Source organism: Bos mutus, chromosome 6 (genome assembly GCF_027580195.1).
Source record: "Bos mutus isolate GX-2022 chromosome 6, NWIPB_WYAK_1.1, whole genome shotgun sequence".
In the NCBI taxonomy this organism is placed as follows: domain Eukaryota; kingdom Metazoa; phylum Chordata; class Mammalia; order Artiodactyla; family Bovidae; genus Bos; species Bos mutus.
In genome coordinates this window covers 19539730-19567632 of record NC_091622.1, presented here as the reverse complement: position 1 = coordinate 19567632, position 27903 = coordinate 19539730, and the positions used below count along the sequence as shown (strand labels likewise).

The window sequence follows — 27903 nt, the reverse complement described above, 5'->3', positions numbered from 1 at the left end:
TTTCATCTTTTAAGCTTCTCCATGACTTGACTATTGATGACTTAGTTATCCACCTATTCCTCATGTACAAAAAAAACCATAAATAAAAGACATCTGCTCCTTTTCCCTGTGGCAGCTGAGTGGAGCCTGAACCAAGATGCTGTTTGATTATGAAATGAGATCTGGTTTAAAATCATCAAAAAGATTTTGAGTAGGATCCAGCAAAATCTGGCACATAGCTCATCATGCTCTTCCTGGATAGGTTAGGATCATGGGCCATCCCTTACTAATCACACAATGCCTTTGACAGAGATTGGCCTCCATTGCAATTCTTAGTACATAAAAGGACTTCAGAAATTATTTAGTAAAAGAATGAATAAATTATTATAAGCACCAGCTATAACATCTAGAACCCATTACACTGGTTTTTGAGGGTGTGTGTGTGTGTGCTTAGTCACTCAGTTGTGTCCCACTCTTTGCAACCCCAAGGACCGTAGCCTGCCGGGCTCCTCTGTCTATAGAAATTTCCAGGCGAGAATACTGGAGTGTGTTGTCATTTCTTTCTCCAAGGGGATCTTCTGAATTCAGGGATCAAACCTGCATCTCCTGCATTGGCAGGCAGATTCTTTACCACAAGCGCCGCCTGGGAAGCACTTTTGAAGGTGTGCATGAATTTATAAAATATGATGAATCTTTAATTAGTAGAACATATTTGGTGGAGATTTCCATTTACATTTCTTTTAAGGAAAGAAAGCAGGAAACAACTCAGCACATCTACTTGTCATCACTTTCAGAACATCTGTGGTTTTAAAACAACTTTGAAAATAGTTACTTGCCTAGAGTAAGGTCTGACTTCTGCTGTATAAGCAGTAAAATGTTCTAAATTCATATGTACTCATACATACCCTCATAGAGGGCAATTAATAAAATACCAATTATGGACCCCATATCTTCTTCACACTCTGGTTCTTACAGGGGGTTATGTAGATGTATACTCAACTCATTAAAATTAAGTCAAAATAAAGAAAAAGAGGAAGGTAACAACAGATGCACCATCCCAATCTCTTGCATGAAGAACTGCACATTCCCTCTAGGAACCCCAAATAAGAATGTTTACAGAGGCAGCTGATGAAAGCAGTATGGGCTGGCATATAAAATGCTTACTGTTTAGCAGGAGGAAACGTCTTAAATAGCGTGCATCTCTCTCTCCATCAGCTGGTGCTCAGTGTTTGTGTTTCTTCAGGTTGATCGGCTGGATGTGGATAGCTTGTTTAGTAACATCGAATCGGTGCATCAGATATCAGCCAAGCTGCTGTCATTGCTGGAAGAGGCCACGACAGACGTAGAACCAGCCATGCAAGTAATCGGTATGTTTATTCTCTTCTCAAGTTCTCCAATACAACAGGAAATAATATTTTAATAGCCTCCCGTTGCTTTGGCTTTATGTTTCTGACTCACCAAGCTTCCCAGGAGATATATAAACGCTTAACGCATCTTAGGGCTCATTGTAATTACACACACTCTGTATTTATTTTCACATGGGTTTATATCCATTTGCCGAAGTCCCTCAGTAGCACTAAGCACACCATTTGCTTTTTTAATTTCCAATCTTTCAACCTCTTTGCCTTCCAGATGTTCTCTTATTTAGTTTTATGGCCAACAGTTACTTGATTCTTAAAGAATTAAACATTTAAATACTTTAATAGCTTTACTGATTTTAGTCACAATGTCTCTTATTCATCTTATGACTAGGAATCCACGGATTTGGGGATTGTAACATTTGCAAGGAGAGTTTATATGATTATTAAAACAACTTAACAATGACTTTTCCATGCTTTTCCTTTTTCTCTATATTATTTGCTTTTCAAATATGTTTCTACTCTCACACAGTCATAGATAATTTTCTTATTCTGATAAGATTTTGAAAAAAAATACAGAGAAATCACTGAAAAAGTGTTGGGTCAAATTTTTGTTCCCTCTATATTCTCCATTCATTGGGCATTTATGTATCAAATCACCTAATGAGTATCTATTAAACAGTAGCATATGCCAGGATTCTTAGGAGCTTCAAGGGAATGTGGTGTTGTGAACTACTTGAAGGCGATTGCCACAACCAAGATACCACAGACACAGTGCCATGTAGGCCAAACATTTTTTAATGTGCTGTAATCATTTTTTCTGTTTCACAAAAAATATTTAATATATGCTCATTACAAAATATTAAAACAATTTGGGAGTATACAGTGTAATTCAACCCACCAACGCAATGAGCATCCCCTTAAATAACCATTATTGTCAGTTTGATATGCGTCCTTCCTTTGAGACACACACACACTCACACCTTGTGTTTTTATTCCCCCTCATTATGTGTTTGTTAATGGGGCTTCCCAGGTAGCTCAGCGGTAAAAACCTGCCTGCAATGCCGGAGCTGCAGGAGATGCAGGTTTGATCCCTGGGTCCGGAAAATCCCCCAGAGGAGGAAATGGCAATCCATTCCAATATTCTTGCCTGGAGAATCCCATGGACAGAGGAGTCTGGCAGGCTACAGTCCATAGCATCTCAAAGAGTTGGGCACAACTGAAGAGACTTAGCATGCACACACACAACGGAAAAATGGCATGAAATTGATTTTGTTTCATATTTAAGGAAGATCCAAAATTTAATAAGCAAGATTGATCTTACACAAAGGTGAAACAACCTGGGCCATTTGTAGTGTTTTACATGTCAAAAGGCCACCCCACTTAAAAATATTCCCCCACAGTTTTTAATTGTCGTTTCTTGTGATTAAATGTCCCCCTTATATACTGCAGAACTTCAGGCCATAAAGAGAATATATTATATGGGGAATCAGAGAATTCTTGAAAATGTTACTTGGGCTTAAAGTATTAAGTCAGATTTCAGCAAGTGAGGTCCATGTTGAGAAGACTAAGTGGAAATAATAGCGTGAACAAAACCATGGACAGAAAATGACAAGTGTGTTTAGGAAACGGTGAGTGACCAAGCTGAGCTGGAGTGAAGAAATCACATAGGGAGGAGTGAGAAATGAATCTGTTAAGTGTAGAACAGGGACCAGCTGTACTTGGAATCAAAGTTTGGAATTTACTCTGCAGATAATGAGGAGCCATTAAAAGATTTTTCAGCAAGGATGTGATGAGACACAAAAGTTTCTGGAGAAAAGAAACTATGGCAGGTATGAAAAGAATGGATAGAAAGAGAAAATGAGTCCTCGACCAGTAAACAAGTCATAGATAATTTAGCCATGTGGTAAGAAGCAGCTAGGCTAAGGTGGATACACTGAGAATAGAAAATAGGTGTCAGATTCAAGAGAAATGTAGAAAAAGCACAAACAAAATGTAGGGGTTGGTTGTATTTGCTGGAATCAAAAACAGTTCCAGGTGTAAAAAGTCTTGTATTCTGATTTGTCTAGAACATCTTGGTTTTAGCCTGTTCAAGCATCCAGTCCAGTTTAGCATTTGTCCCGGACTTCCTCATTTGTTAAGGACGATCGTTATTTATAGTTGCGCCACAGAGATTTGGTAAGACCTCTTCATCATGCTTTAATTTCTGACATGGCTTCTCTTAGCAGAATGTTAAGAGTCAGGTGCATTTTAAAGAGTTCTTATGTGGTAAACTCTAAAAGAGAGCCCGTCTCTCTTTTCCCAACTTTTTCTAGTCTCAAGGATACTTATATCTTCCTTTGAAGTACAGCACACAGGGAAACGACTGATAAAATGAAGACTTTTGGAAATGAATAGCTAGCAAGATCTAACTGCTTCCTGTTCTGGTGAGGGTGGGAGATGTACTTGATGCTGTAAGTCCTGCAGCCACTGGGTAGAGCAGCAAGTGGGGTCATGACCCACACTGGGTGGCTTATGCCCTATGCCATGACTAGTGGGAGGCATCAAGCCCCTAGAATGACAGTCAGTGGGTTTAGAGGGATACGTAGAGAATTAAAGATTAGATGCAAATGAAATACGTGTAGAAAGTGGAGGCCATTTGTGTCAAAGGTGAATTTTCTGACCATGTTGTAAATGCTACTGTTAACTTTACTTCGGAAAATGCGTTAATGTAGATTATCATATGAATACATATTTTGGTGGAGCATCACAGTAAAATAATGCTTTTTACTAAAGTAAGAAATCTCTGAAACAAAAGTATTGTGGTGTGTATGTAATAGACCTGTGATATTTTATTAATTGAAATGGTAACTGTAGTTAAAGCTCACATGCAGTTTTACGTATATAAAATTGAAGTGAACTATATATAATATTCAGAGAATATGCACACTTTTTTTGGTGTTGGTCACTAGCTTTTAGAAATTGCATTTTGTTCAAAATCAGTAGAAGTCTTTAGTTAAGATATTCAACAAACAGATGGAAAAAGTAACTTCAGTTTGTTAGTCTTCATGATTGCAATTACTGAAAACAAAATTTACCCTTATGGAAACAAGGAATTAACTGAAAGATAATTAAACAATGAGAGATTATACTGTATAACAGATTTAATTGTGAAACTTTGTAATTGTATTTTGGAAAACTTGAATTATGAAAAGAAGCTGTTGGCAGAACTTCTATTTAGTAGGATAAAGTAATATACTTTGTACCAGATTTTACAACATCTAGAAAAATATCTAAAAATCACAAATAGAAACAACTTGTTTGATGAGTTTTACTTTGCAAAAAGAGAGAAAAGAAAATGGAAGCAAGAAGACAGAACTTTGAAAATATTTAAACTCAAATATTTATATATTTTAATATAGAGCAATATATAATCTGAATTTTAATATCTTACATTTAGTAGAATTTTCTCCTAGCTTATGAGGTACCTTTGTGTTAGGAGGAAAGTATTTCCACAATTAAAAATATTATGGTTTATATATTTGAGCAGCCAAATAAATAATACTAGCATTAGATTTTAACCATAGAATAAAACAGAGTCCACACTGATATGAATAAATGAGGAGAAAGGAAAGCTCTTCCTTACTTAAATATCAGCAAGTAAATATAAAGGAAAGAGGAAAAATTTAAATCTCCATTAGGTAAAAACTGTAGTCATAATTATTATCGAAGACTCCACTGAGTGATGCCAGATTTATTGAGTGAAAGTTTGAGGAGAAATATATTTTCATAGTTTCAAACTGTCTCCAACAAAAGTGTTAACTTCAAAGGGAAAGATGGTAACTTTTCACTGAGAAACCAGGCAAAGAGTATCTTAACCAAGCAAGTGATCAAGGTCAACAGTACCAGGAAATAACACACATTCATATCACGAACCTTGTGACACAGGGCACAACATCATATCTGTGGTACTTTTGTCCAAAAAGATGTGCAATCACATCCAATCATTAGAAAACATTAGACAATAGCAAATTCAGTGAAAGACGCTGAAAATAACTGATTAATATGGTTCTAAAATGCCAAAGTCATTAAAGACATTGTAAGACTGAGGAGGAACTCTTGAAGACTGCAGAAGACGAAGGAGGAGTAACAAATAAATGCAAGTGGGAGCCTATATAGACTAGAATGGGAAAAGACCATTAGTGTCACAATTCCAAGTAAAGTTTTTAGTGGATAGTATTAGAGCAAATGTCATTTCCTTTTACTGAAAATTGTACTATGTCGATGGAATATTGGGGAAAATGAGTGAGGGATATTTGAAAACTACTGGTACTATTTTTGCAACTTTCCTATAAAACATAAAATTAATTCAAAATGCTTAATATATAATGGTTTGCAGATAAAACCCAATTGAAGTTGTTCGCAATTTCAAGTTCACTAATGATAAATTGCAATACTGAGGAAAATTATAGAAAATTTATGAAAATAAAAAGTAAACCAGTAGGACCATAATTTAAAAGAAAGAGTTGGAGGCATAATTTTAATTTCCCTACCCTTTATATCTGGCCTGGCTTCATGACTTTCTTTGACCAATAAAATGCAGCAAAGTGATCTTCTACAATGGCCTTGTGACAGTCACTGTCTGCTCAGGGAGAGAGAAGGTTCAAACAACCCAGTCAGGCCAGTCAACACGGTCAAGGCCTTGAACATGTGAGTCAGGCCCTCCTTGGCCAGCTGACTTCATGCTACAGACTGCAAACCTATCAGTAAATCCCATTAACACCACAAGGAAACAGGCCATCCCAGCTGCTGCTGCTGCTGCTAAGTCACTTCAGTTGTGTCCGATTCTGTGCGACCCCATAGATGGCAGCCCACCAGGCTCCCCCATCCCTGGGATTCTCCAGGCAAGAACACTGGAGTGGGTTGCCATTTCCTTCTCCAATGCACAAAAGTGAAAAGTGAAAGTGAAGCCGCTCAGTTGTGTCCAACTCTTAGCGACCCCATGAACTGCAGCCCACCAGGCTCCGCCACCCATGGGATTCTCCAGGCAAGAGTACTGGAGTGGGGTGCCATTGCCTTCTCCCCATCCCAGCTGAGCTCTACTCATATCATCAACCTGGAGAATCATGAGCAGATAAATAGCGTTGTTTTAGGCCTTTAAAATTTTCTTGGGGCAGGGAAGGAGGGTGATTTCCTGCATCAACAGCTAACTAATACAGATACAGAGAAGAAATTAACTAATTCAGCTCAGATAATAAAGAGAAACTTGATTTAGAAGGTGGCTTTTAAGCGAGGACTTGAATTTACAAAGATGGAGATTTGAGCAAAAGACTTCTCAAATGACATAGAGGCAGAAAGCAGAAGAGTACGGGAAGTTCTTATAGAGGACAGCAGTTCAATGTGACTGGAGCACAGTGACAAGGAGTACAAGTAGCCATATCAATGGAGTTCACTGGCACTTGCCATCACTAAATCTTTCATCTTGCTTTCCAAAAGGTAAACCGATTTGGGGTGAGATTTCCAAAGTCATGCTGCCACAAAATGAAAAGCACAGCTGTTCCATTTTTTTGTCCTTAGATCGCATGAAAGAGTTTGTGATTCATAGTTCTAATGCCAAAGGAGAAACTTTCCTGATACATAGATAAGCCAGGAGAGCTTTACTCAATTAGAAAAAAAAAAAAAGAACTTGGGATTTGGATGAGGTTCAAGTTTAAGCACAGCGGAGCACATGTTTGTAGATCCAAGAACTCTGGGAAATTGTCTGGACTATCATACCAAGATAGAAACTGGATTTTAAAATCTTGACTGAGCAAGCTGCCTAGACAGGAAATGGGTTTGAAATTTTTAGGGATGGGAGTGTGAGAAGTGACTCTTGTTTCCACTTAAAGATCATTTTGTAACAAATGAATAGTGAACAAGGACCAAACAAGTGAAGTGGTAGTGCAGAGTTGAAGAACACACAGGCTGCAATCTCAGGCTGATTTAGTTTGTATCCAGGCTCAGCGGTTGCTAGATGTGGGCGGTTGCTAGATGTGGGCTTGTAGGCGAGTCACAAAGCCCCACTGAACTAAATTTGAGGCAATAATACCTACCCTACAGAGCATTTATGAAGATTAAATAAAATAATGTATATAATGATAACCAGTGCCCATCCTTCATCAATAGCCAATGCATGATGTTACTAACTTGTTAGGACCCTGAGAATATTAAACATACCCACTTATTCACAAAGCTTGATTTCTTATATGCAAAATGTGAACTTTTTAGAGATCCTGATCATGTTTTTCAAAGATTCACCGGCCTGTGTGGTTTCCAGGTGTTCCCCATATGTGTGCATCTTGATCATTTATCTATCTATTGGTACTTTGGCAACATGTTTCCTCCTATGCAGGATGATTTGAGATACCAAGTATCGTTTCCACATTTGATAAAGTGAACAGCAATTGCAGTAGTAGTCCTCAAGGAACTGAGCCTTCTGGTGTTCACACTGCCATGCAGTCTGGTCCCATAACGCCTCTAGATGGCCCTGAGAGTCATCAACTAATACAATGCATAGGAGGAGACCCTGTGCCGAAGTCTGGCATGGCCTTAAGAAAGCTGGATGTTTCTACATTTTGTTGATTTGGGGAGCCTGCCATTTAAGAAATCCAGCTACGCCAGTGGAATATCACATGGAGAAAGATTAGAGCTGAGACTATCTAGTGAGAAAGTGGTCCCACTGTCCCAGCCTCCCTGCCAAGGCACCCAGACTTGGGAATGAGCCATCTCAGACCATCCAGCCAGTTAACCCTCTGAATGAGTGCAGCCCCAGCAAATCTCAAGTAAAGGAGAACCACTGAGCTGATACCTGCCAACCCACAGAATCAGGCTGCTACTGCTGCTGCTGCTAAGTCGCTTCAGTCGTGTCTGACTCTGCGACCCCAGAGACGGCAGCCCACCAGGCTCCTCCATCCCTGGGATTCTCCAGGCAAGAACACTGGAGTGGGTTGCCATTTCCTTCTCCAATGCATGAAAGTGAAAAGTGAAAGTGAATTCGCTCAGTCGTGTCCGGCTCCCAGTGACCCCGTGGACTGCAGCCTACCAGGCCCCTCTGTCCATGGGATTTTCCAGGCAAGAGTACTGGAGTGGGGTGCCATTGCCTTCTCCACAGAATCAGGAGAGAAGATCAAATGGTCTCTGGTCTTAAGGCACTAAATTTCAGGGTGGTTTGTTACATAATGACAGAGAACCAAAACAGGGCTGTGTCCTCTTCTATAAATTTTCAACAATGTTGTAATGTTTCAAAGTATTTTTAAAAGACTGAGTTATGAACACATGTGAGGTTACTTTCTCTGCTTACTTCACACACAGGGTAAAGAGAACCAGAGCTGACAGAAGCTTGTGGTATAGGAATTACAGTTTCTCACATGCTTTTTCCTCAGGGTGAGTTTATCCTCGGAGACAAAGACGGTATAGAGCTTTCTGTTCTTTGAAGATGGAGTGGGTGAAGCACTGTTACTCTGTGGCAGTCCTTTGTTCTCCTGAAGCTGTGTCTCTTGTATGTCCCTGAAGCAGGAATCTGTGCCCTTAGCAGTGATTCTGTGAAAAGAGATTAGTCATTGACAGTGATGCTGTGTGGGAGATGCCACAAAGTAGTTCACCTGAATCACTGTTCTGGTACTATTATATCGTGTGCACACGTGTGTGTGTGGGTGTGTGTGTGTGTGTTACTCAGAACATGGAAAGGCCTGGCTTGTTCATCCTGACCAGTGAGGGCAGGTTTGGGAGCTTCCCCCCTGCTCAGTGGGATATGTGAGGCCAGCAGGTGGAGAGAGACCCGGACACAGCAGCGAAAGGTCAGGGCGTTTTATTCCAAAAACTGTCAGTAACAAGAAAGCTGTCGGCTTCAGAAAACAGGACAGAAAAAAAGGTGGAGGGGGGTGGTTCAAGGTCAAGTACACACAAATCCACAGAGGAAAGGAAAAAATCAGCAGGAGGCAGTCACCAGGACACAGTGCAGAAGCTGGACCTCCGGTCTCCTGAGTGAGGTCAGGGTGGGCCCCAGGTCTACCAGGACTTATTTCTCATAATAAAAAGAAAACCGGGAGGGCTTAGTAACAAGTTCTATAGTTCTGTTCTCTGAGGAGAAAGTGAAGTTCTACAATGTGGAGCTGGCTCCTGGGGGTCAGTGGCTGAGTTGTGCTGTTAGACTTGAAAGGAGTTGTGGAAAGTCAGATATTGTACAGAATACACACAGAAGTCCTAAACTTCTGTGAGTGTAAGAGTGCTGTGAGTCCCTGAACACTTTCCCAACTGTTAGGAAGTCAGAGGAGAAGCTGTTAGCAGGGATGCCACACTTGAGGGGTACAAGAGCCTGGCAGGAATGTAGCCTTAGGAGGGAGCCAGATCGGTGCCCTGACACTGGCTCCATCACTGCTACCCCCGTGCTGGGGCAAGTCACTTGATCAGTGAGGACTGCCCTCGCCTGCCTGGAATAGAAACTTCACCAAAAAGACTTAGCTTTTTCCCTCACATAACAAGAAATCCATAACTCAATAGCCTAGAACAGAGACAGCTACTTGCTGGCTACTTCCAGCTTTTTCCTTCCCAGTACTTAACTTGTGGTATTTGGCTTCATGGCCTCAAGATGGTTACTCCACTGCCAAGCATGCTTCCTGCAGGTAATAAGAGCAAAACCATCTCCTGCTCTGGCTCTTTTCATTTGGGGGAAATAGAAAGCTTTCCCAGTGACTTCTCCTATACCTCATGATCTCATTTTACACACACATTATTCCATCTCTCTCTCTCTCTCCCTCCCTCCCTTTCTCTCTCTCTCTCTCACACACACACACAGAGACCTAACCACCTGAACTACCAGAGACTGGGGAAAAGGTTAGTATTTTTAACTGGGTGCATGTGTGGTCCAAACAATAAAAGTTTGGGAGATGAGAGAATAGATAAGCAACTGGCAACAGAAAGCAGGTTCACTGGTTCATTTTTTCCAATGGGGATGGCCAGACCTTGGTGGTAGAGGGGAGAGACAGAGAGTGCACCTGTCTAGGACACAAGCCCCAGGTGGGGGGAGTTTCTTGTCTGTTTTGTTATTGTTGTATTACCAGCACTTGGAACAGTGTCCTCAATAAGTACTTGGTGAATGAATGAAATGAATGGCGGAGACAATGCTCAATATCCAGGATGCCAGTTGGTACACTGAGGGAATACAGTCATTGTCATTGCTCTTGTTGTTACCAAGTCCTCCTGTGGTTTTTCCTGTGTTGTTTTCCAAGGCTGGTAGGTGGTGAAGAGCAACTAGCAGAGGCAAGCATTCTCAAGAGAGGTATTTACCAAGGTGGGCTGAGAATGGGGTCTTTAGCATTATCAATCCTGAGGAGGGAAAAGTTATTGTACCTTTTCCCAACCTAGGCAGCAGAAACGTTTTAACTTTCAACTCTCAGAGAACCAATGTTTCCTTAATGTGTGAGTTGTTATAAAAAGCCCATCATAGAGTTAAGGTATCCAGGAAGTCAAAAAGGTTCAGGAAGAGACCTTGAGTTATTATCAAAATCAACAGTTTTATCCTTGAGTGTTGCTGCTGCTGCTGCTAAGTCACTTCAGTCATGTCCGACTCTGTGCGACCCCATAGACGGCGGCCCACCAGGCTCCCCCGTCCCTGGGATTCTCCAGGCAAGAACACTGGGGTGGGTTGCCATTTCCTTCTCCAATGCATGAAAGTGAAGTTGCTCAGTAGTGTCCGACTCTTCACGACCCCATGGTCTGCAACCTACCAGGCTCCTCCGTCCATGGGATTTTCCAGGCAAGAGTACTGGAGTGGGATGCCATTGCCTTCTCCTCCTTGAGTGTTAGTGTTAGTTCTAGACTAATACTTAAAAAGAAAAGAAAGTGTAGTCGTTCAGTCTTATCCAACTCTGTGTGACCCCATGGACTGTAGCCCACCAGGCTCCTCTGTCCCTAGAATTCTCCAGGCAAGAATACTAGCATGGGTTGCCATTCCCTTCATGGGGTCTTCCCAACCCAGAGATCGAAACCACATGTCCTGCATTCCAGGCAGATTCTTTACCATCTGAGTTACCAGGGAAGCCCAATTCCAATCCAACCATCTCACTGTTCAGATGAAAAAGCTAAGAGCCTGAGTTTCTCCAAATAGCATCACTAATTCCAGACACAGTTATAAGGGAGCCCTAGCTCTTCCTGATATAGGTCTTATTACATATTACATACTGTCCATTACTACTGCCTACTATTGCTCCCCAGTTTATCCTGCCCATCTGTTACACTGTCAGTGATGGAATAGCCTTTCCTTTGAGAGACCCCAGCACAATTATGACATTGTCCTCTGTGGCACTGGATGCAACTGTGGTCATGGGACAGGACCCCACAGTCTGCTCTGGCTCCCTTCCTTTCTCTTTTTTTCCTTTTATGGTCTATCAGTCTCTTACTGGTCTTACCCTGCTGCTGCTAAGTTGCTTCAGTCGTGTCCAACTCTGTGCTACCCCATAGATGGCAGCCCACCAGGCTCCACTGTCCCTGGGATTCTCCAGGCAAGAACACTGGAGTGGGTTGCCATTTCCTTCTCCAATGCATGAAAGTGAAAAGTGAAAGGGATGTCGCTCAGTGGTGTCCGACTCTTAGCGACCCCATGCACTGCAGCCCACCAGGCTTCTCCGTCCATGGGATTTTCCAGGCAAGAGTACTAGAGTGGGGTGCCATTGCCCTGTTCCCTCCTAAAACCACTACTCTAAAATTGCTATTACCACATCACCAGAGACCTCAGAATTGTCAAATCCAATGAACACATTTTTCTGAATTTATCATATGGTAGCATTCTTGCCTGGAAAATCCCATGGATGGAGGAGCCTGGTGGGCTGCAGTCCATGGGGTCGCTAAGAGTCGGACACCACTGAGCCACTTCATGTTCACTTTTCACTTTCCTGCATTGGAGAAGGCACTGGCAACCCACTCCAGTGTTCTTGCCTGGAGAATCCCAGGGACAGGGAAGCCTACTGGGCTGCTGTCTATGGGGTCGCACAGAGCCAGACACAACTGAAGCAACTTAGCAGCAGCAGCAGCAGCAGCACTTCTGAAAATTTTTAACCGAATAATTCCTAACATCAGAAGAGAAATTTCATGAGCCCCAGGGAATGTGGAGTTCCAACCTGAAGCCACAGCCACAGGCATGAAATAATTTGAAATCTCATTTTATCTTAAGAATTCAAGTAAATTTTCCATGCTATCCTTTCACATGAAAATAATGTTTTTTTTCTTCAAATATCTTTATAAAATTCATACTCAAGGGACATGCTCGTTTGAATCCTGTGGCTACATATTCCACCTGGCACTTGGGTTTGAATTTCATAACCCTAACCAGCGTCCCTGGAGTATCTCTCAGTACTCAGTGTTATCCCCAGGCGAGGCAGGAACTGAACGAGACCAAAGGCAAAGGATAGTGGCTTCTGTAAGCAGCGTTTACTCTACAACCTCTTCCTTCTCACCTCCCTCCTCATTTTGCCTTCCCCTGGAGAACAGAGGAGGCTCAGAATAAAAGGAATGAAATGTATGCACCTGGCATATGGGCTGGCTGAGCTGCTGCCTTGCTTCGTCCCAGTGGCTGGGCTTCCGTCCAGGGAGGACAGCAGACCATGAGAAACTCTCCCAGTCAGTCTGCTGCAAGCTGCCAGGGGAGCTTTTTCATCTCATGATGGCATATTTACTCACCCAGGAAGTGTCATTCAGAGGCTTGTATTATCTTACTCGGATCTCAGAACTTCTTTTCTGGAAGGGGGTCATACCTATGCTCTGTCCTCAGAGAGGTCCCACTCCTGTCTCTGTATTCTGAATGCTCTGTCCTGATAATCAGGTTTTACTCAGAACTGCAGAACTGCCTTTTGGGATAGATCTTAGATCACAGTTTATGCTTGAGAATTTTTCCTTCCAGTTTCATTGAGATGTAATTGATATATTACACTGTATAGGTTTAAGGTGTATTGCATAATGATTTCATTTACATACATCATAAAGTGATTATCACAATGAGTTTACAGAACACCCATCCTCTTATCTAAACATAAAGTCAAAGAACAAAACCTTACCAGCTCAAATAAGATGTATGCGTGCTAAGTTGCTTCAGTAGTGTCCGACTCTGTGTTGCAACCCCATGGACTGTAGCCTGCCAGGCTCCTCTGTCCGTGGATTCTCCAGGCAAGAATACTGGAGTGGGTCGCCATGCCCTCCTCCAGGGGATCTTCCCAACCCAGGGATTGAACCCATGTCTCCCGCATTGTGGACAGATTCTTTGCCAACTGAGCCACAAGGGAAGCCCAAGAATACTGAAGTGGATAGCCTATCCCTTCTCCACGGGATCTGCCCGACCCAGGAATCAAACTGGGGTCTCCTGAGTTGCAGGAGGATTACTGGCCGAGCTATCAGGGAAGCCCTAATCTCTTTTCTAGATCTTCTATTTCCTGAATCCCAGACTCATATTGCAATTCTATAAAGGGCTCTTCACTTTAATATTCTATGGGTGACTCAAATTCAATACTTCTAAAATTAAACTTGTTGTCTTCCCATAAAAACACCCTCTTTATCTTCTCATCATTGTCTATCCACGTGTTTACTGAAATCAGCTTCCTGAGATATGCATGGAGTTATCCTCTTCATCTCTTACATGTTCAATGTCCTTTTTTTGTTCTCTCTTCTTCATCCTCCCTGATTTTGCTCTCATGGTTATAACTAACATCTAATGAACATTTGCACATGCCCATATAGACACATTACATATTTTAACTCATTTAATCATTAAACAACTCTTCCATTATGATGGTTTCTTACTACAGATGAGGAAATTAAGAAACAGAGAAATCAGGAATTTTCCCAAATGTCACATGAGTAAATGGTAAAACCAGAATCTGATACCAGGCAGTTGATTTGAGAGCATTCTCTCAACCGCTATAACATTCTACTTTAGCCCTTATTATTTATTTCTTGAATATTTATAGAAGTCTTTCAATTGGTTTCTCTTTTCTAATCTCCCTAACTCCTCCCCCAAATTCCATTGTTCAGATGACTAACTCCCACAGAAAACTTTCTAAAATACAGTCTCATCGTGTTAATCTGCTGCCTAAAATCCATCAGTGCTTCTCCATCACCTTCAGGTTAAAGTTCCAACTTCTTAATAATGCACAAAGTCTTGCATGGTCTGGCCCCTGCCTACCTATACAGCTTCTTCTGAAACCTCCCCCCAGGTGTGGCACCAGCCAGCCAACTGAGATCACTTGCAGTTTCTGAGCAGAACTTGCTTCCTCCATGCATCTCTGTGCTTTTGTACTCACTCATAGCTCCTACTTCAAGGGTAGACTCTTATGGAAAGAGCTCAAAGTTTCTCAAGAGCAGAATGGCTCACCCTCTGTATTTATAGTTACTGTCATACTTTTCCCACAGCATGCTAAATGGAGTTTACTCTTCTCTATCCTTTACTGACCTTGAGGGAAGTGTTGATTCTTTTTCTCTGCAGACCTACCAAAGTACTCAGGGCATGCTAGTCACTCATTGGCTTTCCCAGGTAGCACAGTGATAAAGAATCCACCTGCCAAAGAGCAGGAGATGCAAGAGACCCCGCTTCCATCCCTGAGTCGGGAAGATCCCCTGGAAGAAGAAATGGCAACCCACTCCAGTATTCTTGCCTGGAAAATTCCATGGACAGAGAAGCTTGGTGGGCTACAATGGGGTCGCAAAGAGTCAGACATGACTGAGCATGCACCATCACAGTCACTCATTAAATGGCTATCAAATCAGTTCAGTTCAGTCGCTCAGTAGTGTCTGACTCTTTGCGACCCCATGAATCGCAGCACGCCAGGCCTCCCTGTCCATCACCAACTCCCGGAGTTCACTCAGACTCACGTCCATCGAGTCAGTGATGTCATCCAGCCATCTCATCCTCTGTCGTCCCCTTCTCCTCCTGCCCCCAATCCCTCCCAGCATCAGAGTCTTTTCCAATGAGTCAACTCTTCGCATGAGGTGGCCAAAGTACTGGAGTTTCAGCTTTAGCATCATTCCTTCCAAAGAACACCCAGGACTGATCTCCTTCAGAATGGACTGGTTGGATCTCCTTGCAGTCCAAGGGACTCCCCAGAGTCTTCTCCAACACCACAGTTCAAAGGCATCAATTCTTCGGTGCTCAGCCTTCTTCACAGTCCAACTCTCACATCCATACATGGCCACTGGAAAAACCATAACCTTAAAACTACTTGAAATCTCTTTCAAAAAAAAAAAAAAACACCATAGCCTTGACTAGACGAACCTTTGTGGGCAAAGTAATGTCTCTGCTTTTGAATATGCTATCTAGGTTGGTCATAACTTTCCTTCCAAGGAGTAAGCGTCTTTTAATTTCATGGCTGCAGTCACCATCTGCAGTGATTTTAGGATGAACTAAATAAAGACTATAATTGCTTCATTTCCTTTTATGCCATTTTCCTAAACAAGGCCTCTGATAGGCTTCTTGGGCATCATTGGTTTCACCCCGGATCACTAACCTGCAAGGGAAATTCATCTAGATGTGGGGTCAGAATAATATAGACGCCTATCACTTGGTTTGGTACATCTTAGGGATGGACATGAGAGTCTGGAGGTAAAGAGGTGGGCCAAGAAGAACATGAATATGTTTACATTAGTGAAGGGAGCAATGTGCCCCACAGGATAGTGATGCCAGGACATAAAATGTGTTCAATAATCCTGAGAGTTGTTCTTAAAGGAGATAAGTAAGTGCATTTTAAAAAGTGCATTTTCTTCCTCCTTTTGCATGGCAGTTATTCTGAGGGGAAGCCAATGTAGAAAGTCTTGGGATGCAGAATTTTTTAAAGAGAAGCACACGATAGTTATATTTATTACATAGGATTCTGGTGCTTTTGTGACAGATATCCAGGAGGGAAATTACCTTCGCCAATCTTGGCTCAGACCCTTCTCCACTCTTAATCATCCCTTCAAACTCACATACAGTAGACAGAGCAGTTGTCCTTCACCACTGAAGAAACGCAGCCCAGAGTTACGTTACCGTGGAAACAGAATCTTTTTTTTTTTTTTTGCTTCAAGACACATCGCTTCATCTGCACTATTATGAAGCAGAATACATTGGTAGGGCTGGGAGGGGAATCAAATATTCTGCCCGCCAGTATTGTGCTTGGCCTCTGGGTGAATAGATGACTTTCAATTAGAGTGCTTAAATATCTTTTAACTTTAATCATTGTTATTAGAGGCCCAACAGAATTTTACTTGGAAAAGAGTAAAAAATTCAACTCTGCTGTTCAGGAGAGAGCTATAAATTTTTTCAAGCTAGAACATTTCTCTTAAAGAAAATACAAGCGAATTTACAATTAATGGTTTCATTGCGTGTAAAATAAATGCCTTTGTCCTTTGTGTTTTGACTTTCTGACTTGATCCCATTGTGGATTTATGAGATTGTCCAGACCTCTTTCTTCCTTTGTCTGTACTCTAAGCTGCTTTGTAGTGAACATACGTATTTACAATTTCCTCTGGCATTGGGCTGCAGGTATTCAGGTTCACCCTTCCTGACTTACTGCCAAGCCCATCTGAGCGTTGACTCCCTAGGCCAGCCAAAGCCCTCGCTCCTATTTGCTGCCTGCTGCAGTGACTGCAAGGCTTGCCTTTTTTTATGCCCAACACTAAATTTAGCCACTGTCCTATTTTATTCTCTCCTCCTTTAACTACTCTCTTTTCTTACTATTTGTGTTGCTAACTGTCGTGAAGGGTGAATCTACAAGACCTCCACTGGCAAGAGGATCAATTCAGTAAAATCCCAGAAATCTAATAAGAAGCCCTCATCCCTTCAGTTCCCAAAATGCTTACAGTCACTGCATTTTCTTACAAGTCCAAAAAAACATAAAAAAAAAATAAAAGTAAAACATATACACACATGCAGAGTCTAATTTTAATCATAGGGAAATCCCATAAGTGAAAAGAAAGAAACATCTTTTATTAGTTGTATGTAAATTAGGAAAATGGGCTTCCCAGGTGGCTCAGTAGTAAAGAACCTGCCTGCCAATGTAGAAGACGTAAGAGATGTGGGTTCGATCCCTGGTTCCAGAAGATCCCTTGGAGGAGGGCACAGCAACCCACTCCAGTATTCTTGCCTGGAGAATCCCATGGACAGAGGAGCCTGGTGGGCTACAGTCCATGAGGTTGCAAATCATTGCCCGTGACTGAAACGAGTTAGCATGCACAAATTAGAAAATAATATAACACTTTATAATACTTTAAAATTATTAGTATCTTAGTAAAAATAAAAACAAAAACAAACAAATGGAACATAATTAAACTTAAAAGTTTTTGCACGGCAAAGGAAATCATAAAATGGAAAGATAACCCTCAGAATGGGAGAAAATATTTGCAAATAAAGCAACCAACAAGGGGTAAATCTCCAGAATATACTAACAGCTCATGCAATTCAATATAAAAAAACTAATCAAAAAATGGGCAGAAGATCTAAATAGACTTTTCTCCAAAAAAAAAAAAAAATACAAATGACCAAAAAGCACCTGAAAAGATGCTCAATATCACTAATTATTAGAGAAATACAAATCAAGACTACAATGAGGTATTATCTCACACTGGTCAGAATGTGCTTAGTTGCTTAGTCATGTCTGACTCTTTGAAACTCCATGGACTGTAGCCCGCCAGGCTCCTCTGTCCATGGAAATTTTGAGGTAAGAATACTGGAGTGGGTTGCCATGCCCCTCCCCCAGGGGATCTTCCCAACCCAAAGATTGAACCCAAGTCTCCCTCATTGCAGGAGGATTCTTTACCATCTGAGCCATCAGGGAAGCCCTGCCATCATCAAAAATCTACAAACAATAATCCTGGAGAAGGTGTAGAGAAAAGTATACCCTCCCACGCTGTTGGTGGCAATGTAATTTGGTACAGACACTATGGAGAACAGTATAGAGGTTTCTTAAAAAATGAAAAATAGACCCATCGTATGATCCATCAATCCCATTCCTGGGCATATATCCAGAGAAAACCATAACTCGAAAAGATGCATGTATGCCAATATTCATTGTAGCACTATTTACAATAGCCAAGACATGAAATTTACCTAAATGTCCATCCACAGAAGAACAGATAAAGAAGATTTGGTACATATATACAATGGAATATTACTCAACCATAAATCTAAGGCCGTTTGCAGCAACATGGATGGACCTAGAGATTATTATACTAAGCGAAATAAGTCAGACGGAGAAAGACAAATCCCACCTGATATCACTTATATGTGAAATCTAATTTTAAAATGATACAAATGAACTTATTCACAAACACAAACAGAGTCACAGATCTGGAAATTATACTTATGGCTACCAAAGGGAGAATATGATGGGAAGTGATAAATTAGAAGATTGGAATTAACATATTAACACACTACTATATATAAAATAGATAACTAACAGGTACCTACTGTATAGCACAGGGAACTCTACTCAATATTCTGTAATAACCTATATGGGAAAAGAATGTGAAAAAGAATGGATATATATATATACACCAGTCATATATGTATATAACTGATTCACTTTGCTGTATACCTGAAACTGACACAGCATTATAAATCAACTACACTTCCATAAAATTTTTTAAAAGTTGAAGACCTAGTGTTTTAATTCTCGAGACAGTAGAGCAGCATTAGAAAGCAAGTGACATATATGGAGGAACTAGTCAGTGCCAGCTGATTTAACATCCGCATCTCATTTAATTCTCAAATTCATCTCAAGTGTAACTATTATCTCCATTTTACATCTGAAAGAATTAAGGCTCAAAGAATTTTTTTTTTAAGTCATTCCTGCAGTCACCACACAATCCTAGACAATGATTTCTGATTCTGACTCCAGTGTTTCTGCCAACTCGTCACTGTGTCCTGCATACAGCAAAACTCTCCTATGGGAAGGGCTAAAATCTAAGGAGAAAATGAGGAGAATATGGCCTCTAATCCTGGCTCTCCACCTCCTGATAGAACTGTGGAAAAACCATGTATTTGTTTTGAAGTTAGATTTGTCCATTCTTATTTAATATGGATAAATAAGCCCCTTTCTCCTCATATGTATAAGGATTCAAGTAGTTAATGTAACCAAAATATGTTGAAAAGCTAAAGGGCACTTCTTTTTCTGTAGGAAGAATGCCTTTTGTTATTATAATAGACCCAGATTAGCAGGTCCATATCACTTGCAATCAGTTCAGTCCCAATCATTATCAATCCCAAATTCACAATGTTTTTGAGAGCAGATCTATTACATATTTCTTCTGTGTTTCCCAAATCACCTTAACACAATTCTGGGTTGGATAGTGGATGCATTTTTATTAGATGAAGTGACAATTAAATCAAACTATTGTCCAATATGGACTTGAGCCATCAGTGATAGATCCCATTTTATCATATATCAAAATATCAAAAAGGACTCCTTAAATGCCTGGACATAATTAGCCCAAGTTGCTTTATGAATAGTCATAACACTGGTTTATAGTATTATGCAACTGATTTATAACAGGAATGATGGCCAATTCTATTATCATGTAAGAGAAAATATTTTCCTCAACTTCATTGCATGTTTCAGACAAACTCAGGAAATGTTAGTAAAATAAACAGAAAAATAATTGACCTAGACCCTGAAATTTCACTCTCCATACCTCTAACTAGGGGTAAAGAATCCACCTGCCATTTCAGGAGACATAAGAAATGCAGGTTTGATCGCTGGATTGGGAAGATCCCCTGGAGGAGGGCATGGCCACTTGCTCCAGTATTCTTGCCTGGGAAATCCCATGGACAGAGGAGCCTGGCAGGCTTCAGTCCTTAGGGTCACAAAGAGTTGGACACAACTGAAGCGGCTGAGCATGCATGCACTCACTCTAACAAACTGACAATATCTGCTCCATTTGGGGCATTTGCTATCTATGTATTGTAATCTGACTGTTGCATACACTATCTCTTTAATTTTGTAATGACCCTATGAAACTGGATCTATTAATGTCTTTGCTTTATATGTGAGGAAACAGGTTCAAAGAGTAAAAAATAACCTGTCCAAGTCATAACCTGTCCAAGTCTGTTGCACAGCCTGGCCTGTACCATACAGACTGAGTCTAAGTGTAGGCTTTAACTCATGTCAAAGAAAAACCCACGATGTAAGAAAAACCCACAAAGTAAGAGTCATGAGTTTAAGTTTTATTCAGGAACTTACCGTGGACTCTAGCCCAGGAGATGGCCTCTCAGTGGCTCTGAGGAAGCTATGCCAAAGAGGGGGAAGAGAAGCCAATTCATACATGATTTTGGGAGCTAGGAAATACATGCAATCAAGCATACGTCTTGGTAAAAGATTGCTGCCAGTCACAAAGAACAGATATTCCAAGTTAATAATTTTAGTGCTTTTCTATGAACGGCAAGATGCAAGAGTCTGGGGTCATTGAAATGCTTCCTGAGACATACACCCAACTATCAAAGGGCCTGTTTATCCAAAGAACCAAGTGCCTCTGTGGTTTTTCATCCTGAATTCCTCTCAGGGTGGGCAGTTACAGTGCGTGGGGACAGCCCTCATAGAAGCAGGTGGGGAGGGATGCCCTTTTTCTCTGTTTACACCAGAACTCTCTACACCAGCCAAGTGCATAATCTGAGAAAACCAGCTTTCTTTTGCTGCCCATCTTCATTAAGCTCATTATCCTTTATTTTATAAAAGAAAAGAGGAAAGGGATGAAAAGAGAAGAGAAGGAGGAGGGTGCAAAGAAAAAGAAAAAAAAGGGAGTAAAGAAGGTGACTCAGTGTTGTCTATTGCTCCCCCCGCCACCCCGACATAACATGGGCATAAAATGCAGCCTGCCCAACTTTTTAATGCTAATCAACATTGTTGCAAAACAAATACGTGAAGTGCCAGTTTGGTCTGACTTGATGTCATCTTGCCTTTGTTTTGGATTTATCAGGAGAAGTATTCTTGCAGATTAAAGGGCCACTGGAAGATATTTATAAAATCTACTGCTATCACCACGATGAAGCGCATAGTGTACTGGAGTCCTATGAAAAGGAAGAGGAGCTGAAGCAACATTTGAGCCTCTGTATCCAGTCCTTAAAGTAAGGCCTTTTCAAATGATGGTTTCCATGCACTCTCAGTCGCCTAGCAGGGAACATTTTAACTGGATGTAGATGAAAGGTCTCCCATAAATCTTATGTTTTATGAGGCTTGCTGGGAGCACTACTTTGTGTTCTCTTCATGAAAAGCTGACATGCCAGAAACCCTGATTGACTTTTTTTTTTTCCCTGCAAGGATGACTAAAAATAACACAGGAAAGATACAGGGCTCTGTAGAGATAGAAAAAACGCAATATCAAAAAATGAAACGTAGAAGAAAAGCCTTTCTTCAGGCTGTGGTTACTTGTCTGCTCCCACCTAGGTCAAGAAATAAGTGGAAGCCCGTGTGGCACCACGGTCACGGGAGCGCATCAAATAATAGAGCTAGGGGATGTCCCAGGACCCTCTGAATGCCCCTGGCTGCTCTGAGACGGGGGCCCGAGGGGAGACTGGCAAAGACAGGTCAGGCCCTTTTAGAGGTAGTTTCAGGAAAATTAGTTATGCCTTCCTCTTCTCTAAATTGTTCATGGGAAGTGCTATGTAATGTACAGTGTTGTTGTGTTCTTTTTTAATCTGGTAGAAATATTTGTTTGCTATAAAAATCTGAAAAAGGAAGTTCCCTGGTGGCCTGCTGGTTAGGATTCCAGGCTGTGGCCCAGCTTCAATGTCTGGTAAGAGAACTGAGATGCTGCAAGCCACATATATGCCGCCCCCTCCAAAAAAAAAAAAAAATCTGAAAAAAATACACTAAAAAGCATGAATAAGATTAAAAAAAAAAAACCTTACTATTCCATCTATTAATTCTTTACTAACCATGGATTAAAAACCACAGTTTGCACTTTTTCTGATCCTATTTGTATGCATAAATATGAAGATGTATTGGGTTGATTCTTATAAATGGAATTGGTATCTGGCTTTATCTACAGTTTTCTACCAAATGAAGTTTAAAGCCAAAATGTCTGCCCTACTCTACATCCTACCACATGGTTCTATTGTGGTTTTTCACTTCTAAGGTTTATCCATTGTCAAATGGTTTTGATTAGGCTAAGAATGAACCAAGCAGAGTGCTATGGTATTTAAATCAATGCACCCCAACCCGTCTGATTCTCCCCTTTCATGTACTCTCTTATGGGGGCAGAGGGTGGTCCTGATATAGTACAACTGAACTAGAGTGAAATCAGGAAGCTAAATGAGACTGTTCTGGATAATGCCTTTCCAGACTGGAACTGGGACTGAAAATGGGTTTAAATTGGACCTGACAAATTTCTTAAAATTAACTTTATTGCCCTCTACTGGCCATTAAGTAACTGCAGTTCTTTAACCATTTTTCATCCTGTGGAAAAATAACAATTTTGAGTCACTAAATTGCAAGCATTTACATAGTACTTGTTATAGCAAGCGTTGATCTGGTTCCTGAAAATACAAAAATAAATCAGTCTTTGACCCTGCCCACAAGCAGCTCCATATGATTAGGTAATTCTTAAAGATAATATGCAATGAGTGATTTCAGTTCACCATTTCTCCATTAATTACTGTTTAGTTCAGTGTTAGCAAATCAGTTTAGGTAAGCTTTAAAGTTGAAGTTGTATCCATCTTAATAAATTCATATATTAGAAGCAACATCTAAATTTACAGGTACTTTTTCCAAAGAGGAAATAATAGTTTTATCCTCAGTGTGAAGGATGACCTTTCTTATCTTAAACTAGTGACAAGATCCAATAAATGTGTATCTTGAGTCATTTTCCTTCTTCAGTTTCCAGAAATAAAAGAGAGAGATCTTAACAGCACGTGAAAAGTAGCACCTCGAATCCTCACTCCAATCCCAACCCCAGGACTGGAAGTCGATATGGGGAGAGGATGTAGTTTATTTTGGCACGTGCTTCTGACAACTGACCAGAAGTGAAGCAGTCTGTTCAGAGTGGGGTGCACAATAGCTTTTGAGTCCTAAGAGGAAGAAATTAACTCTGTCAAAATAGTCCATCAGTCAGTACAGGTCAGGATCATATCCCCTAAAAAGTAAGCTAAAGCAGAGGTGGTTTGGAAACTTCCTCATTACTGAAAATTACTTTCAGATCCAGCAGCTTATTTGACGTTTTTTTCTAAAAGCCTCAAGTTCTTGCCCTGGTGATATCCCAAATCTTGTATATTCTGCCCCATTCTGATTTTAGGGAATTATTTCAGGTGTTGGAAGGTGCTAAGGTTTACAAAGCACAAAATCCAAAGGAAGTAATATTGGCAGGACTATTTCTTCAGGGAAAGAAAATCAAAATAAAATAGTTTAAGTTAGATCTATTTTCTCCAAAGTTGCCTTGCCATGAAAATAAAGTTAATGATGAATTGTACTAGTCTGCCTGAAAGCTGAGAGCAGGAGAATTATTAACATTAGTATAATACTGACCTCAAACGAGCTAAGCTTTAAATTCTGAGAAACAGGTTTTCAAACAGGTTTATAGGCCAAAGAGAGTCTGGAACACCCCAAGGGCTTGACTTCCCTTGCCAGGTAATCAGTCAAAGCTATTACTGGGGCTCTGCCTTTTTCTTGTGGCTAAATAACAGAGCCCAAGTACACAGTTGCCAATTTCTAATGGGTATTAGGTATGGCCTCCATTTTCTACCAGGCCGGAGGGTATTGGAACAAGTGTGTTTGAAGCGGTATCCACGGAGAAGGTGGCTTTATGCCTCAGAAGTTAAAGCCACAGAGGTTGCATTTTAACCAAAATTAAAATGTTTATTGAGGGCCTAATTAATATTTATTATAAATACTAAATAATGTTGAAAATTTTTTTTTTCAAATATGTAAGCATAATTCTTGCCTCCTGGGAACATACCTTCCAGTTGGTAGATAAACAAAACTATGTGGAAAGCTTAACAATAATACAAAAGTTAATTTAAATAACATACTAGAAGCTGTCACGGTGAGGTTCAAGACTAATTTCCAAAAGGAGAGTAGAAAGATTTCCTGGTCCGGTAACCGGGAGACTTGCGCTCATAACCTAGGGCTATCCTTTGAAGCCCAGTATCTTTCAAATGAACACATAATATTTGTATCCAGAAAATAATTTTGATTCCCCTTGAAAGGTCAGGGCAGTGTTTCTTGCTGTGTGAGTCCTCCTGCATCAGACCTGAAAGGGATGCGTATTAAAGGAGCAGGTGCCTATGCTCTGCTCCAGACCAGAAAAATTAGGATTGCTGGGCATCCAGGCCATGAACCTGTGCTTTAACAAGCTCCCTTGGGTAATCGTGCATACACACTCAAATTAAGACCTACTTTAAAAAAAAAAGACCTACTTTAGGAGGAGAAAGCATGCCCATGGTACCCATTTCCTGCTTTCCCTGAAGCTGTTTCCATGACTGTAGATACAATCTAAGTAGTAATTTCAGGATTTGGAGACGTTAAGAAAGAAAAGGCCAAAACAATCCAGAAGCACAATCCCACATCTTTGTCTATAGCCTATAAATTGGAAATCTGCAAGTTTTTAATTTATTCAACAATAAGTATTTACGGAGTCATATTAGTGACCTCTAAGATTACATGAAATATTGATTCAGTACAGTTTCTAAATTTATGCAAGTTATTTGCTAAGGATCTAGTTCCTTAGCCTCTTTGGAGTTATTTAAGGTTTCTGATCTGTGTGAGGAAAATGAAAAATAGAACAGCCATGAATGCAAGTGTAGCTATAATTAGAATAGGCTGTCTGTAGCCTCCTTTGTCTGTTTTTCTAGTTATAAATACCACCAAGTCTCTGATGCCTTTCAGAGGTCCTAGAGACTTATTTGTAATAGGATAAGAATGAAGGAACTTTTCCAAGTTTTTTGGGAGGTAGCAGGAAGATGCATTTCTAGTTTCATGTCTAGTTATGACAAGTTTATCTACATTTTTCTTCTTCCTAACCAAGGTCACCATCCTCAGGAGGAAAACTTCCAACCTGTAGTCATCTAGACATTTTGACTGATCAGATTGCTGCTGTAGTTTCTCCATACAGGGAGTAGGAAGGAAGCTAAAAGCTCATGCAACGCAGCATCAAAGGAATAGATTTAAATTTGTTCACCATGTTTTATGTATCTTAATATTATTCTAATAGGGTGTTCCAAATGAAAATTAAAATCTCTTTTGGAAACTCATTCATTTCCTGGTTATGTGGTATCATGTTTGAACAAAGACGATAATCCTTAAGAAATAGCCACATAAAAACTTTTGTTAATGGTAAGTCAAATTATAATGAGCCCATGAAGGTGTAAGGTGGGGTGGTGAATATATTAAGTTACTTTACCCGCCCCAAAAGTGTAAATGGACCCAACTTAACTTCCTCTTTCCTGAAGTGTCCTTGGCTGGGGTTAACTCCTGGAAACTTTTAGCCTAAAAAGGAGATTTTTTTTTTTTTAAATGATAAACAAGTAAAAAGGAGTTGTTATAATAAAGTACCACTATGCCACAACTCCAGCTAGATTTCCCTGTTGGAAAATCTCAGGTTTGTTTTCATATAATGTTGTATTTACATTGTAGCAGTGAAAGTCGCTCAGCTGTGTCTGATTCTTTGTGACCCCATGGACTCTGCTGCTGCTGCTGCTGCTAAGTCGCTTCAGTCGTGTCCGACTCTGTGCAACCCCATAGACGGCAGCCCACCAGGCTCCGCCGTCCCTGGGATTCTCCAGGCAAGAACACTGGAGTGGGTTGCCATTGCCTTCTCCATTGTGTGAAAGTGAAAAGTGAAAGTGAAGTCGCTCAGTCGCGTCCGACTATTAGCAACCCCATGGACTGCAGCCTACCAGGCTCCTCCATCCATGGGATTTTCTAGGCAAGAGTACTGGAGTGGCTTGCCATTGCCTTCTCCCCCATGGACTCTACAGTCCATGAAATTCTCCAGGCCAGAATACTGGAGTGGGTAGCCTTTCCCTTCTCCAGGTTCTGATCTTTTCAACCCAGGGATCGAAGCCAGGTTTCCCACATTATGCAGACTGTCAGCTGAGCCACCAGGGAAGCCTGCATTTATATTAAATACAGTATTTAATATATGTTATAATATGTAGGCTTTATTTCATTGAAATAAGTGAAATAGAGAAAAAAAATTGTCCATGTCTTCTCTAGGAGTTAAAAAGAACAATCTTGTCTTTCAACTTCAAAGTATGTGTTTTGGTTCCAAAATGATCACATTTTCACTTGTTTGTTTTCATAGAAAACTGCATTTTTATTTTTACTCAACTTCTGTCCCAAATTTTCTCATCTATGACTCACAGAGCAAAATGAGAAAGGAAATTCCTTAATAGAAGGAGATAGAAATCAGGGAAAGAATGTGAGTTTAAAAGAAAGGAATGGAAAGAAATACTGGGTAGGGGGTAGTGGTGGAGTATTTTCTTTCATTGAGATAGAAGAGTTCTTCAAACAGCAGTTAATAATTGTCTGAAATTGTAGCACCTGCTGATTTTTAAAAGTTTATAATCCTTTGTTGGATTCCCAGCTGGGAGGTTTGGGATTCAGTAAAACCTAGTTATTTCAAGATGTCTAGGAATCCATTCATACACTATGTCAGGAGAGTGAAGGGTAATTGCCTTACATATATGTACACCATTGTTTTATACATATATAAAGTACTAGGATTAATTTTTTTGATTTATTAAGTCCATTAAAATTTATGAAATTCAGCACAGTTGTTGAATTTTTTCTCAATCATTGAATATGAAAAGACCACCTAGTAGAATGTGATGGTATCATAATTTTTTAATTTATTATTTTTAAAATGTTTATTATTATTATTCTAATTTTATTTATTTATTTGGCTGCATTGGAGTGGGATCTATAGTCACAGCATGTGGGATCTAATTCCCTGAACAGGGATCAAACCTGGGCCCCCTGCACTGAGAGCACCAGGTCTCAGCCACTGGACCACCGGGGAAGTCCCCATAAAATGTTTTTGTGCTGGAAACAATCGTTGTATTCCAAAAGACTGAAAAGCAGAGGTCAAGGTGATCAGTTTTAAATACAGGTTATTACTGTATTTCTCTATATCCACATGAGGCTTGTATCTCCTTTATCCTTGAAATTTAACTTGAAAGATTCCCATTTTCTAATTGTTTAATTAATTTGACAAGTATGTTTTGTGATCCTACCATATGCCAGTCAGTTTTTCAGGAACTGGGGCTACAACATAGAACAAGACGAACATAAATCCTTGCCCTTGCTGGCATCTGGGAGTGGAGAGATAAACACAATAAACCAAATAAATACATTATTTTAGAAAGTGACAAAGCATTATGGGGATAAATAAACATAAGGAATGAGGATAAAGAGTCCAATGAGAGGCAGGTACAATGTTTAAAATGCCAGGCAGGGAAGGCTTCACTGGGAAGGGGCATTTGAACAAAGACCTGAGGAGATAAGGAGGGAGTCCTACAGGTAACTGGAGGAAGGGTAGTTAGCAAGTGCACGGACCTCAAGGCAGGAGCCTGCCTGCCTTCTTTGAAAAGGGCAGGGAAGCCTGC

The 27903-nt window shown here is 40.5% G+C and overlaps 1 protein-coding gene across 1 annotated transcript in view; it reads left to right on the top strand.

Annotated features, from left to right (window-relative positions):
* Nucleotides 1-27903, top strand: part of ARHGEF38 (Rho guanine nucleotide exchange factor 38) — a 153015-nt gene that overhangs the window by 77910 nt on the left and 47202 nt on the right. Inside the window, exons 3-4 of the mRNA XM_005907719.2 lie at nt 1223-1346; nt 21282-21429. Coding sequence (XP_005907781.2) covers nt 1223-1346; nt 21282-21429 — 272 coding nt within the window. The remainder of the gene's footprint in view (nt 1-1222; nt 1347-21281; nt 21430-27903) is intronic.